The 20,540-nt window shown below is 37.6% G+C and overlaps 2 protein-coding genes across 2 annotated transcripts in view; both read left to right on the top strand.

Annotated features, from left to right (window-relative positions):
• HMCN1 (hemicentin 1) overlaps nt 1–20,540 on the top strand; it is a 534,342-nt gene that overhangs the window by 381,023 nt on the left and 132,779 nt on the right. Inside the window, exons 64-69 of the mRNA XM_004275232.3 lie at nt 3,952–4,111; nt 6,211–6,335; nt 6,569–6,752; nt 7,326–7,423; nt 8,314–8,592; nt 14,302–14,498. Of these exons, the coding sequence (XP_004275280.1) occupies nt 3,952–4,111; nt 6,211–6,335; nt 6,569–6,752; nt 7,326–7,423; nt 8,314–8,592; nt 14,302–14,498 (1,043 nt within the window). The remainder of the gene's footprint in view (nt 1–3,951; nt 4,112–6,210; nt 6,336–6,568; nt 6,753–7,325; nt 7,424–8,313; nt 8,593–14,301; nt 14,499–20,540) is intronic.
• On the top strand, nt 15,799–16,501 carry LOC105748258 (BAG family molecular chaperone regulator 1-like). Its single transcript, XM_033437988.2, has one exon. The coding sequence runs from the start codon at nt 15,854–15,856 to the stop codon at nt 16,469–16,471; it is 618 nt and encodes a 205-aa protein (XP_033293879.1). The 5' UTR covers nt 15,799–15,853; the 3' UTR covers nt 16,472–16,501.

Genomic DNA, 20,540 nt, shown 5'->3' with positions numbered 1-20,540 from the left:
ATTATCTACCTGTTGCATGCTCTGTTAAAGCTAACTCCAGAAAATTGAAATTTTTTTCCAGTTTTATTGAGATATAATTGACATATAACACTATAAGTTTAAGGTGTGCAACATAATGATTTGATATATGTATATATTGCAAAGTGATCACAATAAGATTAGTTAAAACCCATCACCTAAAAACTGAAATTAAAGAAAAATTAAGATGTTTATGAGTAATAGTGGTTTCTCCTATTAGTGATGCTTTAAGATTTCAGAAGTAAAAAGGGAAAAACTGCTATTCAGAGATTCAGTGTCAGAAATTGCATGTTTAATTATGTTTAATGCCCTAATAATAATAGATGCCAATCATGGGGTATGTGGTATGACCAAACATTTTGCCAGACTTTTTATATATGTTATTATGTCTTAGGACATAGAAATTGTATATAGACATAGGGCCTAGTCTGCACTTTTCCTATATTATATACTTGTTATAGGATGTCTCATTTACATTCTTATTGATTCAACTTCTAAATTGTACAAATTTGATATAATTATTATCATCTTCTGGACAACTAAAATGAGCTTTGGAGATATTATATAGCAATGTGTTGGTAAACGTTTAACAGTTGACTCTGCAGACAAAAAGGTCTTGATTTGTAACCAATCGTTTGTCAGTTTCTGTGGTGTAAGTATTCCCACAGTGGCCCATTTCAAGGTACGGATATTATGGCACCAAACATGGAGCAGGAAAGATGTGCAAAATTGGCTCTTGCAAGCTGGAATGAGCTGCCTCCAGCACACCACTATAATTATTTAGAAAGAATTAAAATGTATTTCTGTCTTATACTACTGTCAATATTTTATTACACATTATTTCTTTTTTTTAATCAATATTTCTTTTTGTGAAGTATAGTTGATTTACAATGTTGTGTTAATTTCTGCTCTACAGCAAAGTGATTCAGGTATACATCTATATACATTCATTATTTTAAAATATTCTTTTCCATTATGGTTTATCATAGGATATTGAATATAGTTCTCTGTGCTATACAGTAGGACCTTATTGTTTATCCATTCTATAATATATATAAAAGCTTACATCTGCTAACCCCAGCATGCCACTCCATCCCTCCCCCAACCCCCCCTCCTCCTTGGCAACCACCAGTCTGTTCTCTATGTCTGTGATTCTGTTTCATAGATAGGTTCATTTGTGTCATATTTTAGCTTCCACATATAAGTGATATCATATGGTATTTGTCTTTCTGACTTACTTCACTTAGTATGATAATCTCTGGTTGCATCCATGTTGCTGCAAATGGCATATTTCATTCTTTTTTATGGCTGAGTAGTATTCCATTGTATATATGTACCACATCTTCTTTAGGTTGTTTCCATGTCTTGGCTATTGTGAATTGTGCTGCTATGAACATAGGGGTGCATGTATCTTTTTTTAAAATATATATATATATTTTTTAAAATTTTTGGTTGCATTGGGTCTTCATTGCTGCACGCGGGCTTTCTCAACTTGTGACAAGCATGGGCTACTCTTCATTGTGGTGCTCAGGCTTCTCATTGCAGTGCCTTCTCTTGTTGCAGAGCATGGGCTCTAGGCACGTGGGCTTCAGTAGTTGTAGCACGCAGGCTCAGTGGTTGTGGTGCACAGGCTCAACAGTCATGGCTTGCGGGCTCTAGAGTGCAGGCTCAGTAGTTGTGGTGCATGGGCTTAGTTGCTCTGCGGCATGTGGGATCTTCCCGGACCAGGAATCGAACCCATGTTCCCTGCATTGGCAGGCAGATTCTTAACCACTGCGCCACCAGGGAAGTCCTGCATGTACTTTTCTGAATTATAGCTTTGTCTAGGTATATGCCCAGTAGTGGGATTTCTGGATCATATGGTAATTGTATTTGTAGTTTTCTGAGGAACCTCCTTACTGTTCTCCATAGTGGCTTTACCAATTTACATTTCCATCAACAGTGTAGGAGGGTTCTCTTTTCTACACACCCTCTCTAGCATTTGTTATTTGTAGACTTTTTGATGATGGCCATTCTGACTGGTGTGAGGTGATACCTCATCGTAGTTTTGATTTGCATTTCTCTAATAATTAGTGATGTTGAATATCTGTTCATATGCCTGTTGGCCATCTGTATGTCTTCTTTGGAGAAATGTCTGTTTAGGTCTTCTGCCCATTTTTCAATTGGGTTGTTTGTTTTTTTGTTGTTGAGTTGTATGTACATGTTATTTCTTTTTTTTTAATTAATTTTTTATTGGAGTATAGTTGCTTTACAATACTGTGTTATTTTTTACTGTACGGCAAAGTAAATCAGCTATATGTATACATATATCCCCTCTTTTTTGGATTTCCTTACCATTTAGGTCACCACAGAGCACTGAGTAGAGTTCCCTGAGCTATACAGTAGGTTCTCATTAGTTATCTATTTTATACATAGTATCAGTAGTGTATGTATGTCAATCCCAATCTCCCAATTCATCCCACCCCCCCTCTTGCCCCCCTTGGTATCCATACATTCTCTATGTCTGTGTCTCTATTTCTGCTTTGCAAGTAAGATAATCTCTACCATTTTTTTGGATTCCACATATATGCGTTATATACAATATTTGTTTTTCTCTTTCTGACTTACTTCACTCTGTATAATAGTCTCTAGGTCCATCCACATCTCTATAAATGACCCAATTTCATTCCTTTTCATGGCTGAGTAATATTCCATTGTATATATGTGCCACATCTTCTTTATCCATTCCTCTGTTGATGGACATTTAGTTGCTTCCATGACCTGGCTATTGTAAATAGTGCTGCAATGAACATTGGGGTGCATGTGTCATGTGTCTTTTTGAATTATGGTTTTCTCTGGGTATATGCCCAGTAGTGGGATTGCTGGGTCATATGGTAGTTCTATTTTTAGTTTTTTAAGGAACCTCCATACTGTTCTCCATAGTGGCTGCACCAATTTACATTTCCACCAACAGTGCAAGAGGGTTCCCTTTTCTCCATGCCCTTTTCAGCATTTGTTGTTTGTAGATTTTTTAAAAAAAACTTTATTGGAGTATAATTGCTTAACAATGGTGTGCTACTTTCTGCTGTATAACAAAGTTGTAGATTTTTTAATGATGGCCATTCTGACTGGTGTGAGGTGATATGTCACTGTAGTTTTGATTTGCATTTCTCTAATAATTAGTGATGTTGAGCATCTTTTCATGTGTTTGTTAGCCATCTGTATGTCTTCTTTGGAGAGATGTCTATTTAGGTCTTCCGCCCATTATTTGACTGGATTTTTTTTTTTTTTGATACTGAGCTCCCTGAGCTGTTTGTGTATTTTGGAGATTAATCCTTTGTTAGTTGCTTTGTTCGCAAATATTTTCACTTCTTCTGAGGGTTGTCTTTTCATCTTGTTTATGGTTTCCTTTTCTGTGCAAAAGCTTTTAAGTACACACTATTTCTTAAATGAATCATTAAGGTGAAAAACAAAGATGGCTAGAAAAAGGGAATAGAAATGATTAAATCTTGAAACCAATAATAAACCTATCGTTCAGAATAAATAATATTTAAATAGAGAAAGAATTAACCAACTTAGATACTTTTCTCAGATGTTTATGCCAAAATTTTATAAAACAGATTCCCCTGAACTGTATTAATTCTCAGCTATCTATTGAGGATTTAATCTAAGAGCGATTCTGTTTGGCCAGGAGGGGTGCCCATGAGATAGATATGTCACCAACCACCATGAGCAAATAATTATACCAACTTACAATATAACAGGAATATTGAAGTGATTCCTCTACCTATTCCTCATTTAAAAATAATTTATGGCAATAACAAGAGTTTGATCTTGAACCACAATCTAGAAAGAATGTGAAATAAAAATGGCATATTGTTCTATGATTCTGTTGCATTCATTAGAATTTATATTCTTGTGCCTTGTTAATGAAAGTCAATTTTTTCTCCAAAGTTCCTCCAAATGTTGCTGGTGCTGAGATTCCAAGTGAAGTCAGTGTCCTTCTTGGGGAAAATGTTGAGCTGGTCTGCAATGCAAATGGCATTCCTACCCCTCTTATTCAGTGGCTTAGAGATGGAAAGCCCATAACTAACAGTGAAACAGAAAGAATTCGGTATGTGTGAAAAGAATTTCTGCATCATTAATTGTAATGTGTTCTACAGTTTTAGAGAGTTGGACACAGATATTCTCCTTGGAGAATCACTCAAAAGTATTTGTCTGTGTGTGTATGTGTTCCTTATTTATCAATTCTGTGTTATAAAATCTCCTCACATGTTCATTCCTGCAAGTGTTAGTTAACTGTTGTAGATTTTATTCCTCTAATTTCAGAACGTTTATACCAAAGTCCACATCATAAAATAATTCTTTCTTGCTAACATCAAACCAATTTCATCCTACAAAAGATTCATCAGTCATCCCTTAGATATAATTTTGTGTCCTGAAATCACCAAACCACCAGACATGCCATAGTGCTTGGCTCATTTTGAGAAAAGGTACTATCATCATAACCTGGTTCATCTCCTATAGTGATTTGTCCAAATCCCGTTTTCAGCTGACACTTCACGCCGCAAACCACATAGAGATGGAATGATAATGTGGTAAGGCATTCCTGCTACTTTCAACAACAAATGCCTTTTGAAGGACACTGCAGAATTCTACACTCTACTATATTATTTCATCACAAAGCCCTATAATATACACATACCAGAATAATTATAATTACTCAAAGAATTATATATACCTCAGAAGGCATTAATTAAATGTATTGCAAACTTTATCATTTTGAACCAGTATTTTAAATTTAAGGGTTTGCAGTATATTTTCTAATCAATGAATTGAATATACATAATTTAAAGAAAAATAAATGTTATTTTCTTTGAAATCGTTTTATGTTAAAACTTAGACATTTGTCCCCTTTACAAGATTAGGTAAATTGCCAAACAATGTTTTAGCTTAGAGGTACATTTTGAGTTTCAATTCTCTGGTGTGGACATTTCTGAATAGTTAAATATTTAGTTATTTATTAAATCAGCTGATATCAACCCTATTCTAAACCAAGTACTAGATAGTTGGTGGGACCTCAAGATCTATAAGATAATATTTGTACCGAGGAATCTGGGATCTATTACTTCTCCTCTCACATTAAGAGCCCACATATACTTATTCTTATATCCACTTTATTATTTGTTCCCAGCTACACAATATGTGTAGATTTGTAAATGGGCCAATTTGTCAGTCAAATACAGTATTTTTCCAAAGTCAGCTTACTACTTTCCTTTGGTCATGGCAACTTGCTTTTTGTTTATTCATATGGTTAAACTCATGGAATTTTAAAATTCATAGTTTGAAAAAGAAAAAATAAAATAGACCCAGATAATAAGATTGTAATTCTCAATAATTATATTTAATAACATGATATTAGTAGAAATGGAGTATTTACTTTGGACACTGGGAGAATCTAATAAAATCACTATTGTAAGAATGACTGTAGATAGCAATTTAATCTCTTTGTAAAACACAGGAAGTTTTATTTGATAATTAATGGTGTGTGAAGAGAATCAATAATGCAATAATCTTAATTTAGATATCATTGATAACCTAGTTGTATAGTTAGTATACAGTATTATGCAAATAAAAGGAAAAGCTTTAGCAATTAGAAAAATTTTTGCAAACTATACCCATACATAAATACTAAGTTGTTGTCAGTGTTTAAATAAATTATTCTATCCTGCTCCTTCTCATTGAGTATTAGTAAGTTGTTTATAGCCAGATTTTTCACTTTAATTTATCACTGTAACATTCTTCAATTTTTATACCACAGTTTTTATAATTTTCATTTAATTCCAGCCTTATATTGATAACTAAGGACAAAACATTCTATCTCTGAGAAAAACATGTCTTTGCCCATGATTCGGATAGACAAGTTCCTAACCTGATTTTGTTCACTTCCTTTTTTCTCATAAGGAGGCAGTGGATATATGAGATCCATTACTGTAGCAGTTTAGCTGGTTGCTTGAAATCTCTGCCAGTTTCACTAGCTCTGACTTTAACAGGCTTCCATGTACTTAGTGGAAAAGATTTAAACCATTATATCCAAGATGAAGATGCATTTTAGGGTGATTTTTTTTAAAGAATATAATAATCTGGAATGAGTTTTCCAGAAATAGCTCCATATATATCATCTCAGTGCCTCTGATATAATCTTTTCTATAGGGTGACTGCAGATGGCAGCACATTAAACATTTACGAAGCCCTCCCATCTGACATGGGGAAATACACGTGTGTTGCTACTAATCCTGCTGGAGAAGAAGACCGAATTTTTAACTTGAACGTCTATGGTAAATACGAAATTTCACCCTCTTTTGACTATGCTGCCTTAGGAATCGATCAGAAGAAATGAAGGTCCAGCAGTAGGTGTCTGAAGCATTTAGTTCTAAAATGTGATGTCCTTGTTGTTTCCTTTTGGGATACAAGGCAGAAATATAGGTAAATGTAGTTGAAATGATTGGAACTGGTAATACACACCCCACTCCACCCCACCCCCTTCTCTCTCATTTTCTATATGATGTAGTTCCACCTGCAATTAGGGGTAATAAAGAAGCAGCAGAGAAACTAATGGCTTTGGTGGATACTTCAATAAATATTGAATGCAGAGCCACAGGGATGCCTCCACCACAGATAAACTGGCTAAAGAATGGACTTCCTCTGCCTCTCTCCTCCCATGTCCGGTTGCTGTCTGGAGGACAAGTTGTCAGGTCAGCTTTTATTGTGTATGATTTGCTAGACAAAGTTACTGTGATTGTAACTTTAACTTCACCTAAATAATGTTTTTAAAATGTCTTTCCCTAAGCTTTTACTTTTGTTTCCCTTTCAGTAATTTTTTAGAAGAGGGGGGATAGCAAATATAAGTTTGGCATGGTTTATTATTCTTATTTAAATGCTCATGTTTTAGTAAGTTTGTATAAAATAGGTCTTTCATAGACATACATGTATCATATATTTTTTCAAGAACTACTATTATAGCTAAAACTGTATGGCAAAATGATAGGAAGATGCTTACTACAATCGTGATTTTCATGATTTTCATCATTCTCTATTAATATGTATTTGAAAAATATTCACCTCTCATATTGTGTTATATTTTCAGTGGCTCTGTCGAATAAATGGCATTGGAGGCATCTATATTTTGTGATGGATGGTTATAAGCTTTATAAGTAAAATTTCCCAAAATAAATCCCCTTCCTTAATCTTTGTATTATCACAAATGTTTTATTTGTATATGTTGAATGGGATCAAATTACGAAGCGTTGGGTCAAACTGTTTTTCAGGATTGTGAGAGCTCAGGTGTCTGATGATGCTGTGTATACTTGTGTGGCCTCCAACAGAGCTGGGGTGGATAATAAACATTACAGTCTTCAAGTCTTTGGTATGTCACCAGAAACAATCCTAGTACTATACTATGTGTCCAATGTTAAACAACAGCCTTAATTTAACTATTGACGTATCAGGAAGGAGTGGTAAAAGAGGATCTTAACTAGGGCTTCTAGAATGCCTGCTCTCCCCAGGGGTCCATATATATTGGAGCATACTGTCTGTCAAAATACTTTTCTAACCTGGAATTTTGCATTCAGTGAAATCTAAATTTTTTAAAATAGTATTTCAATCCAGACACAAGACCAGTCTTTTCATACAAAGAGAAAGTTAAGACTGTTTTCTAATAATGTTAGTGTCTCACTGAGAGTATTTAAAGTATGAATGGATGTGTGCATATATACTAAATATCTCTGTGTGTATGTTAGGTAGAGATAGAACTCAAAACATTCAATTTCTGAATTATTAAGATTTGCTAGACCAGAGTTCACGATCCCCAAGAATTTCTCAGAACAGTTAAGTAACTATTTACTATAGCCTACAAATGATTTATGTTGGATTATATACAATTTACTCTGGAACTTATTTTATTTATTCCACATAAAGTAGCTGGAAGTATACTTCTGTAATAATATAAATTATAACAATTTAAAAGGAAAAACCTAAGATGTTGAAAAATGGCCAAATTTTAAAACACATTTAGTTTGTATGTTCTACAAGGAAACAGTATTGAGGTCTTATTGCTAATATTTTGGAAGGTTAAAAACTAGCCTACATAACACATGCTTTTATAGTAAAGTCATAGACTAATTAGATGGTATTTTAAATTCTATATTTTTATAGATCATAGAAATACTATAGAACTAATTGAACCATTTAAATTTTTTAATCTAAATTGCTCTCAAATTATAATAGATACATAATTTTGTTTTGTTTTCTATACAGTACCACCAAAACTGGACAATGGGATGGGAACAGAGGAAATCACAATTGTCAAGGGTAGTTCCACCTCCATGCCATGTTTTACCGATGGAACCCCAACTCCCAGGATGTCCTGGCTTAGAGATGGCCAGCCTCTGGGGCTTGATGCCCATCTGTCAATAAGCTCTCAAGAAATGGTCCTTCAGCTCATCAAAGCAGAAACTGAAGATTCAGGAAGGTACACCTGCATTGCCTCAAATGAAGCAGGAGAAATCAGTAAACACTTTATCCTGAAGGTCCTAGGTAAGTAAAATAATTGGGAAATAAGTGATAATAAAGACAATAAGTAAGTATAATTCTTAGAATCATTGGCTATAGGACAAAATTTGTAAAAACTTCATTGTACTTCATATTTCTGTTCTGTAATTCACCTAGGTTTACTTTTAGTATCTGAAGCATGTTAAGTTATTGTGTTTCTTATCTGTGTAAAAGGATGAACACTCCCACTTGTAAAACATTATTCATTAACAATGCCATACAACCAAGTAGCTTTTTAACTTTTTCGAAGAACTGAAATCACTTCTGATGCTAGTAATTTAATGGAAAAGCATGATATTTATACTATTATGTTATTCCAAACAATCTTTAAACGATCCAGTCTGTAGATTATAGTTGTAATGGTCATTTCAAATAGTCTAGTTCTATTTACTCTTTTGTGCATTAAAATAAGTATTTTAAATAGGTATTCCAGTGTTCTACATGCAAATAAATAGTATAAAGGGAAAACATATCTTTTCCTTGAAGTAAAACAGTTTGACTTCGGAAGAGAAATGAAAATGAATGAAATGAATTATTTCAATAATCAGTAATTTTTTGGAGTTTTTTTTTTCACGATGATTGAGGTAAAACCTCAGGCTCTTTACATTTTTTCTAACAAAATGCACCCCACAAGGAAAAATAAGAATTTTGGCAAGAGTCTAGCCAAATGTTTTCAGGACATCCTATAATCCTTCTTGTAGCACCTATTACAATTTTAATTATTTGTGTAACCTTAAAAGTCTGTTTCATCCTTAGTTAAACTCTGTGATGATCAGTACCCTTTTTACTTATTGCTGTATTCCCAAGGCTTAGCATGGCAGTTGACACATAATATTTATCTGTTGGCTTGAACTGAATGGAACTAGGTACTTATCAGGTGGATTGAAGTGAGTTTTAACTGTAGCAGGAGACAGAACAATATCTAAATAAACAAACAGAAATACTGTGGTGTAGACGAGTATTCCATAGAATGAAAGGTAGTAGTGGAGGCAGTACACCAGAATATTTAGAGACAAAAGGCAGGAGAAAGCATGTGTTTGTAAGGAAGGATGGAATAACAAATTCCCATATACCAATTCACAGAATATGAGGAATATCAAGAGATGACATCTTGTACATTAATTATTCACCTATTAATTGTTAATTATTGACTATACATTATGTGCCAGGCATGTTTCTAGTCAACATGTAACAAATAATTATTGGACACCTACTATGTGACATATGGTATGACAAGTACTTGACTGCATCACTGAATAGGAAGGATGTGGTCTCAGCCCTCAAGTTCCTGCATTGGCGGGGAACATAGATATTGAAAAAGTAATTACTTATGAGTGTGATAAGGATGATATGGTGAAAATTAAATTCTGTGGGAAGGTTCAAAGAAGGTCTCTTCAAGGATACATCTAAGCCTTAAAAAGTAAGACTATAGAGATGAGTGAGGAGATGCCTACATCTTTTACCTAGAAATGATAAACCTTGAGTTGTCTATCTGTGCTTACTGAAGCTGAGTGTAACAGCAAGAGTAGAAGACAAGACTGGAAATATAACTGGACAGAAGCCATACTGTGAAGAGCCTCAGTTAGAGAATTTGGGCCTCATTACGAAGGCAGTAGAAGAAGCTTAAGCAGGAATATGTTACAGTCAGATTTCACTTCCAAAAAATTCCCTCTAATGACAGAGTGAAGAATGAATCGAAGAGTCTGTTATACTTACACAGGCCTAAAAATACAGGGGCCTGGTGTAGCATGTGGCAGTGGAGGAAAAAAGAAGGAAGACTTCTGCAGGAATTCTAGAACCCAGGAGCAGAATCATGGCCCAGTACATTTCTGGATGTAGAACACAAAAAGAGAAAAATAACACCAATGTTGTTAGAGTCACATACAAAGAACCACCTTCCCACGTGCGGGGTTTACAAGGATATTCTCTTAAAACAGATTTGAAAACTGGCTTAACAGAAGGATGAGCAGTTTTAGCATTTCAGCATCTGTTGAAACCTAATTCCATTAAAACCTGAAAAACTTCACTCTGATCTATATTACAATAGAAATGTGAATTTAAGTGTCCTAATTTGGTGAAGCACTAATCTCAACTTAATTCTATCCACCTGCTGGGAGGTGTCATGGTGTATTAGTGGTTCTGAAAGTCCACTATGGGTAAAATACTAAAAACAAGAGAGAAGATCATGCAAAATAAAGGTAGTGGGTACGGGAGTTGACAGGGTTCAGGCTATGAAGGGACTGTTGACCACATTAAGGATTTTGTGTTTTGTCCTAGAACAATGGGAAACCATTAAAAGTTCTAACAAGTGGAATGCCATGAGTAGAGTTGCAGTTTGGAATGACCACTCTGTGATTGCAAAGTGGAGAGCGGCTTGGAGTGGGTTCTGAGAGACAGTGTGTTATTAGGAATTGTGTCTGGCTGTGATTAACAGAGAGTCTAAACATGGTGACTTAAAGAACTTTTGTTTTTCTCACTGAATGAGGTGTCTGGAGGTGGGCAGTAGTTGCACTGGTTCTGCAGTTCAGATCTTAACAGTTCTCCTGGCCTTTGGCCTTTATATCATAGTCAGACCGTGATCATGCACTGGCTGCTCACCCCCAGCATCACTATAGGCAACAATAGAGCAGAAAAAATGGGAAAGGCAAAGAACTGCCCCTTTCAGTATTTTCTTAGAATCTCCACAAAACTACCTCTACTTATATCTCATTGGTCAGAATCTTCACGTGCCACTCCATCTACCATCTACTAAAGAGGCTAGGAAATGTAGTTTTTAGCACATTGACAGCCCTAACAAAATTGAGGTCTGTTAATAAGAAAGAAACAAGTAAATATTGGGTAGGCAGCTACAGCCAGGAAGGAGGAGATATTAGTCCAAGTAAACGGTATTATAGCTCAGAATAGTGATGCAAGTGAGAGGAAAAGATGTATTCTAGAACTAGTTGCAGGTAGAAGTATTAAGACTTGGTGGTGGATTTGGCCATATGAGAGTGATGACAAGGAAGAAGATATCGAGGATGCCTCCCAGCTTCTGGTTTATGTGACTGAACAGTTGGTGGGTTTCATCACGTAAATGCAGGGAATGCTGGAAAAAGACCAGATTTTGAGGGAAAAGGTAACAGGTTCAGTCTGAATACATGATGAGTTTGAAGTTGTTTTCAAACAACCCACTGAAGATGCTTATGTGATAATTACATATATGGATCTAGAGCCCAGGAGAGAGATCTAGGCTAGAAATATAAGTTTTGGAGTCATCAAAGTATGGACAACTCCTATTCTGCTCAAAGTACAAGACATATGGATAAGATACAGAGTAAAATGGTTCACAATCACTTAACACGTGTAAGATCTGATGACTGGTATTTGAACCAGTTGGGTACATGTTGTTATTTTAAATCTAGTACTATAAGCTTTTGAGATTAAGGGCGTGCTTAAATAATCTTTGTATCCACAGTGACAGACACATAGTAAATAACCAATAAGCGAGAGGAATAAAGAATTGACTGTAGTCAAATGGAGAATCAGATAAGTGCTTTTCCATCCAGTGTGCTATGGAAATTAAAAGGGATAGAAATTTTATAGTTTGTTGAGAGAATCAAGAAAGGACTTATGGTTTTTACAAATGAACATAATGATACTAAAGTGACCTTGACAGTACTTGAACATGCTCAGTTAGGGGATGGTGGGACTATTGGAGATATTCCAGTAGAAGGAATAGCATTAGTAAAGTCACAGAGCAAGAAGGGACTGAACTTGTTGAGGGAGAAAAGTAGTCTAGTTTGAAGTCTAGGTTACATAAAGTGTTTTAAAAGTAAATAGTGTTATAAAGAGAGATTGAGGCTATGTTGTGGAAGCCTTGGAAGCCATGATGAGGAGTTTGTATTTAATTCAATGAGCAACATGGAGACACTGACATCTTTTAACCAAGAAATCTTGGATTGATCTAAAATGCACTTAAGAAAATGTATTTTGACAGCAAAACGTAATAAGATGCATGAAAGTGAAAAAGAGTAGTCATGTGGGACCATAGTTAAGAAACTCTGACTTCTTAATTATAATGTATTAAATATATTATCTTTTTCCAGTAAGGAAAACGAGGACCAAAGATAGAAATTTTTAGGAGGCAGTTTTTAATAATAACACCAACAGATGTAGTAGACTTAGTAGTAGTTATAACTTTCTTAAAACCTTTAATTATAAAATAAAACAGATTCAGAAACACAAAAGAAATGTAGTTTATAGATTATTTCATTGAATCCTCACAATTCTACTAGTTAAATAATAGTACTATACTTATTTTAGGGATTTGCCCAAATCCACTAACCTAATAATTGTTGGAGCTAAGATCCAAATTCAGGCTATTTGATTCCAGATCCTCTGCTGTGAACCTCTGCTCTAAAGTATGTGCCTGACTTTTAAACACACACGTGCGCGTGCGCGCACACACGCGCACACACACACACACACACACACACACAGCTAATCCTTGGAGCTGTCCAACAGCTATTTTTGCTGCCTTGTGAAATACTAAGCTGGAAACGTTAACAGAAAATTTGAATGATCTATGTAAGGGAAATCTGTTTTAAAGTGATTCCTAAACTTAGGAATAGTTGGACTAAGAAACTTTACTGTTTGCTCCAAGTGTTTAGATTCCGTAACATCCTCTTGAGAAAGGTAATTTAGAAGTATAAATAACAAAAAAAGAAGTTATTTCTGCCCAGACATAACAAATGTGATTTATGCAGAAATGGTCTCCAAATGTAACTCTTTTTTCTTCTGCTTAGTCATTGTTTCCTCTTAAAGTTCTGCACGGAAAAAATGATTGCAAAATTCCATAGCATTTGCCCATTGCTTTTGTAGAACCAATAGATATTTAAAAGGTGCAAAAATACACTACTATATTTAAGTAACTCTCTTTTAAAAATAGTACAAGATTAGTTTAGTTTTTATAGTTTTCAAATCTTTACAGTTAAGTAAGACTGCTCTAATTATCTGAATCCCAATTGCTGAGCTATAATTACCTTAAATAGCTTGCCATTTACTTCATGATCTATTACAGGCATGATCCATCTCTTTTAAAATAGTGCCAGTAGGGACTTCCCTGGTGGCACAGTGGTTAAGAATCTGCCTGCCAGTGCAGGGAACCCGGGTTCGAGCCCTGGTCTGGGAAGATCCCACATGCCATGGAGCAACTAAGCCCATGTACCACAACTACTGAGCCCACAAGCCACAACTACAGAGCCCACAGGCCACAACTACTGAAGCCCTTGCACCTAGAGCCCGTGCTCCGCAACAAGAGAAGCCACTGCAATGATAAGACCGTGCACCGCAACGAAGAGTAGCCTCCGCTCACCACAACTAGAGAAAACCAGCGTGCAGCAACGATGACCCAACACAGCCAAAAATAAATAAGTAAATAAATCTATTAAAAAAAAATAGTGCCAGTGAAAAGATAATGCACAAAGACTTACATAGTGCTGGCATTTAATAAATTGTCCCTCAATAAATTGCAAAAAAATAAAATAGTTCCAGTGACAAATGATAACAACATCTAGGAATTATTTTGGTATCCTTGTTCAAATCAATTTGCATTGTACGAACATATTTGTATTGAATTTTAAAGTTTTTCTGATCTGCAGTATTTTATCAAACAGCAAGTTTATTTTGTTGTTGTTTTTCATTCCTTTTAAATAGAACCACCTCATATCAATGGATCTGAAGAACCTGTAGAGATGTCAGTAATTGTTAATAATCCACTTGAACTTACCTGCATTGCTTCTGGAATCCCAGCTCCTAAAATTACCTGGATGAAAGACGGACGGCCCCTTCCACAGGTGGATCAGATGCAAACTCTTGGAGGAGGAGAGGTTCTTCGAATATCTAATGCTCAGGTAAGTTCAGAGTTCATACAATTATTTTCCAGGTTAAACTTCTTACTTGCTAATCTGTGAGAAATGTTGGAGAAGTTGTCTTGGAGTCAGTATATCACAGATCTCTGTGACGTTAGCAAGGGGAGGTTGGTTCTATGACATGCATGATTGGGTAGACACTTAAAAAGTAACATGCCTAGAAGGAAGAAGTGAAATTATCATATTAAACACAGAAGAAAGCAAGTTACCTTCACATTAATTTTTGCAAGTTTTCACAGTTCTATAAGTGATAACAGATTTCCCGAAGCCCTCAATTTATGCCATGTAGCCCTTTACAGAAATGGCAAAAAGCAATCCAACATACGTATATGTGAGGCTTCAGAGAGCACTTTTGATCTCTAGAAAGAAATCTCAGACATGAAAATCTGAAGAGACACAATTTTTCAAAAAATGATCAATTCAATAAAATTGTTCTTTTAGTTTGTGTTTAAGGAAATTAATCTGAAATGTAAATATATTAAAGATAAGTGTGTCTGGGATGTCTTACTGTAACAATATACTGTTCTACAAACAAAGGCAAACCTTATATTACAAATATCCATGTGTTCCTTAACGCCCTCATCTGTAAACTGGGGATAAAAACAGTAATAATACTGAACATATATACTTGGGGTTTTAGAGACAGTCTAACTTGATGTGCTTAGACTGGTGCCACGGGCATGAAGTGATGCTAAAACGGAGTTAGAATGATTGCTGTTGTTGCTGATTTTATTGTTATTATAATCATCATTTCTTTAAAAGTAGAATAATACATTATTTAATCATATTTCATGTACATTTTCACTGAGGAAACAAAAGAAAGGGAGCTGGAAAAGAGAGCTAAGGGTTGTAAATCGTGTCAGTCTTATGTTCAGCTATGGGCGCTATCACACCCGTGACCATCATGACAACTCTGTGAGGCAGTGTCTTTATCCCCTTTCCACAAATCCAGAAACAGACACAGAAAGATTAAGTATTCACCTGCCAAATACTTAACCACTGCTCGGTGATGGAGCTGGTCTCAATCCTGGGTGTGGTTCAAAAGCGTAGCCAAAGCACGGGTCCGGCGGAGCGCGGCAGAGCGTGGAGACTGCGAGGCGCCCCGCCCCCCACCGCCACCCGGGAGCGGCGGGGCCCCCGGAAGCGCACCCCTTGGCCAGGGCCGGGAGCCGCCCCAGTCGGTGCCCCAAGCCGAGGGCGGTCTGCCTCCCTCCCAGCGATCAGCCATCCGGAGTGCGACCAGAGGGCATGCCAGATCCACCAGGGCCGCCGCCGCCTGCGCTCGCAGGCCGCGGGTGTGGAAGAAAGCATGGCCTCGCTCGGCCCCGAGCGAGGAAATGGCAGCTGCCGAGCCCAGCGGGACCCTCACCCGCATTAATGAGAAGCACGATCTTCAAGTTATCCCGCAAGAGGGCTGTAGTGAACCAATGGTCCAAGACCTGGCCCAGGTTTTTGCAGAGGCCACAGGGGTCCCGCTGCCTTTTCAGAAACCCATATTTAAGGGAAAATCTCTGAAGGAAATGGAGACGCCGGTGTCAGCACCTGGAATACGAAATGGTTGCCGGGTCATGTTACTTGGGAAAAAGAACAGTCCAGAGGAAGAAGTTGAACTAAAGAAGTTGAAAGATTTGGAGAAGTCTGTGGAGAAGATAGCTGACCAACTGGAAGAGTGGAATAAAGAGCTTTCCGGAATCCAGCAGGGTTTTCTAGCCAAGGATTTGCAAGCTGAAGCTCTCTGCAAACTCGATAGGAGAGTAAAAGCCACAATCGAGCAGTTTATGAAGATCTTGGAAGAGATCGACACACTAATGCTGCCAGAAAATTGCAAAGACAGTAGAATGAAAAGGAAGGGTTTGGTGAAAAGGATTCAGGCGTTCCCAGCCGAGTGTGACACAGTGGGGCAGAGCGTCCCAGGAGACGGAGCGACTGCAGGCCACAGACTTGGCCCCGGCTGACTGAGGTGAGGCGGAGAAGGCTGTGCTGCCCTGAAGAACAGCTCCACCAGCTGTGGTCTCTCTGGAACAGAAGTTCCTTCCATGCTCTCCCCGGGGCAGCTGGGGACAACTGGCCGATTGCCAGTTTTCCTCCCCTTATTCCCCCACACACACACCGCCAATGAACAAGTATTGTCTGTACAATCTAGCGCTCCTGTCAGTTTCTCGTTTTGTCTGTGTATATCTGTGCTGTCCAGCAGCCCACCTTGTCTGGAGAGGGCCTCCCCTGCCCAAGTCTTCCCAGCTTTTTTGACCTTTGGGCTGGTGAGAGCTCTCATTTGTCCTGGAGTAGTTCCGGCTTTATCAGCTATCCTGGTCTTCAGATACGTGAGGCCGTTTTGCCGTTATGATCCCATAGTCCCATCTGTGTAAACCAGAATCATCAGGAGGCTGCATCTGGTCAGGAATGTTGGGAATGGCTCAGGACAGGTGTTTGGCACACAGGGACTCCAAGTATCTCTCATTGTGACCTAATTCTGGAACAGCTGGCTGGGTTGTGGGTTCACAGACCCTGACTTCACCCCCCAGTGACCCTGACCAGCCACAGGCCGTGAGGTCTCAGGGGGCCATTCCTGCAGTGGAGCCTGTGGTTGATACATGGACTTCCTTGTCCCCAAGCAAATCTCTAGGAGGTTAGAACCCAGAGTTGACTAAGTCTCTGCTCGAAACTGGATCAGAACCATGGCTTAGGAGGGGCAGAGAGGGGAGACAGAATGAGTAAAGCAGGCAGGTAGTGAGGGCCACCATAAACTTCTCAGGAGTTCCTTCAAAGGCATTTCTGTCAACCATACCCTTCTGAGATCTACGTTTCCTTCGAGTTCCTTCGAGGCTATTTTTCTCTGTTTCGTGGCCTTTTTCCCCTTCATCGTTATTTAAAAAATAAAACAGTTTATATATACGTCAGCAAGCAGAAGAGTGTTTAGACTTTTTTTTCCTTTTGGTAGATGAAGTAAGGGAAGCAAAAGCCTTCTGAGGTTCTAGTCCAGTTATATTATAAAGTTGAGCATGGCCCTGCGTGCCAGAAGTCTTAAACGGGTCAGCTGCTGTCACCCCATTTTTTCACACAGTGCCCAGGAGACAGGCTCCCAACAGACCACTCTGAGGCCAACCTTCTTTGGCAGAGAGGGAGTCTGTGAAGTCCCAGGCATTTAGGGCTGCGTGGGTGGGACTAGGACAAGGTGGTGGTTAGGGGTGGACAAGTGGACGAGGCTCGGGGCCCGGCCCGCCCACCCCCAGCTTTAATCAGAGCAGTCCAGTATTTCTCTGTTTCTAGTAGTAGCTGTGTGGCCTTGGGCCACAGCACGTTCCTGTGTGCCAGATACCGTTCTGAGTTCTTGAGGTGTATTTGTCATTTAATCCTCACACCATCTAGGACATAGGCAGATACTATCCCTGTTTTAGAGATGAGCTTAGGTAATTTGTTCCAGATCATAGAGTAAGTAACAAAGTCAGGACACAAACTGGGCAGCTTGATTCCGAGCCCATGTTCTTAATCTCTACCGGTTTGCCTCCTGACTGACATGGGGTTGCTCACACCCTCTCATTTTCTCTTTTCCTTCTATTTATCTCCCATGTTGGCCTCTGCACTTCCCCTCTGGCCCTCTCCAGTTCATTCTCCACAGAGTGGCTGAGTGATCATGAAGTACACATCTTATCATGTCAGTTCCCTGCTTAAAAACCTCAATAGCCCCTATTTCTCTTGGGATAAAGGCCAAGGTCCTTACCCTGCTCCCTCCTCATCTCGGGCCACTCTCCTGTTTGCTCTCTGCTGTCAGCCACTCTGGTCTAGTTCAGGCCCTCAGGTGCTCTGTACCCTCTCCCGCCCTGGGGTCTTTGCACACGCTGTTCCTCTGCTTGGACAGTTCCACGCCATCCTTCCCCTACCCCTACCCCTACCCCTACCCCTACTCCTGTCCTAGGCGACTCCTGTTCATGCTTCAGAACGTAAATGTCTCTTCCATGGAGAAACCTCACCTACTACTGTCTGAGAACATCAAGCCCTCGGGTGATATCCTGTCACAACTTGTCATGACTTTTTACAATAAACAGCATTTATCATGATCTATGATGATTTATTTGTGGGATTATTTGATTAATATTTGCCTTTAGGCTAGACTGTGAGTTCCTTGGGTTAAGGAGCTTCTTCATCTTGTTAACAGTATATTTCAAGCACCTTGTCTGGTTTATATTAGGTGCTCAATAAATATTTGGAGAATGAAGAAAAAAAAAAAGCATAGCCAGTAGAACTCAGCCCAGTTCTTGTTTCTAACATCAAGGAGAACACACCTTCCATTCCCCTCTTCCCTCTGTCAAGCACTTCAATAACCCAGAGAAAACTCAGGTCCAACTGCCAAACCACATACTGAATCAAAACCCTTGAATGTTATAATTTCAACAGACCAAAAAGGAAGCAAAAGAATTTTGTAACATAGGGAATAGCATGGAGACAGGGAAGTGTGTGCACTAGAACCATAAGTATAAAGGAATCATGGTAAATAAAGCTTTAGAGGGAAATTAAGGCCACATTACACTAGGTCTTAAATGTAAGAATGAAAAGTTATGTTATAACAAAACAAGACAAAGGTTCCATAGAGTGTTAAATGGTGACCCACACATTCTAGCTTTTGTGGAGAATACAAATCTAATACATAAGACGTTTCTCAGCCTTCAAGGAATTTCCAATTTTCTAAGAAAAATAAAACTACATAGGACCAAATTAGGAAAACAATAAGAAAAACATTATAGAATTGAAAAATTAAATATTATCAAGTCTCAGGACTGCTCTTGGTTCCTCTGGTCCTCTGTGTTTTCACATTTGGTACATCTCTCTGTTAAAGCACTTATTACTAAATTATATCTTAGTTACCTGTGTCTTTTTGTGTATGTATCTATAGCATGTAGTTATGCCTACTACCTAATGGATGCTTTGCAAATTCCAAACTGTGTGGTAAAGACAAGAGTTTGCTAACACATTTTCCATCAAACCCTCATTCTGTAATTTATTCCAAAGGGAGAAAAATTCTGTGATTAAGTAGATCTGAAAAACTCTATATACTGTACCTTCCTCTCCTTTGTGAGCCATAATGCATGTCAACAACTCTGCAAACACTTACTCCAAAGAAACCTAACTATAATTTTTTAAACACCCTATTAACAGAACACTCTTTAGGAAATGTAGCTACTAATAGTAACTGTCAAGACTCAGAAGGGTGTAAGTTGTCAGGAAATGTTTCTTGGAGAAGGCAAGATCTCAAAACAGTCATGAATGATAGTGCAAGTTTGGCTAAGTCACGACAAGTGGAGAGGGCAATATGATTTGGGAATAAACTGAATTGGTGGAGTAAGAGTTGACTTTTAGAGGTTTGAAAGATATGATGAGAAATTTAGAAATTATTCTCTAGGCAGTAGTGCATCACTTCCAATTCTTAATTGAAGGACGATGAGACAGTCATTCTTCTAAAGTCATATTTAATTTTCCAAACATACTAGCCTTAAATTTTTTCAGTGGACTTTTTGCAGCCTACCAAAACGTTTTTCCATAAACTATAAAGTCAGTTTTGAATGTAAGAAGTTTAAAATTCCCAGTGTTCTAGGAGTATTCAAGTAATAAAATAAATGAAAACAGGATTTTCTACTTTTCAAAAATATATTTTTCACAGTAGTAAGATCATCTGTTTTTCAGTGTATCCTTTACACATACATAAGACATCCTCTACACAATGTCAAATATGAATGAAGACTAACACTTCCAGTGGAAACTATGTATGGAGATTTTTAAAGAAATGTTTCTGGGTTTTGTCAAAAAATAGTAGATTTTGCTGTCAGCCTGACCTATTTACAGCCAAATTACATAATATAGCTATTTTGTTTCACCATGTATATCAAAGGTAGACTAAAAATGTGGTATTAATGTGCTTTATTAAAATAACCTGATATTTTATTTACTTTTTTGGTTGGTTAATGTATTTTATTTTCTTCAGGAAGACTCCAGTAGAATTTTCAGTCTGCAATTTAAATTTATAAATACTTA

The sequence above is a fragment of the Orcinus orca genome, chromosome 1 (assembly GCF_937001465.1).
Source record: "Orcinus orca chromosome 1, mOrcOrc1.1, whole genome shotgun sequence".
In the NCBI taxonomy this organism is placed as follows: Eukaryota; Metazoa; Chordata; class Mammalia; order Artiodactyla; family Delphinidae; genus Orcinus; species Orcinus orca.
This window is presented reverse-complemented; position numbering and strand designations above follow the sequence as displayed.

Excerpts from the sequence above, each read along its gene's own strand:
- LOC105748258 (XM_033437988.2), top strand. The coding sequence starts at position 15,854 with ATGGCAGCTGCCGAGCCCAGCGGGACCCTCACCCGCATTAATGAGAAG.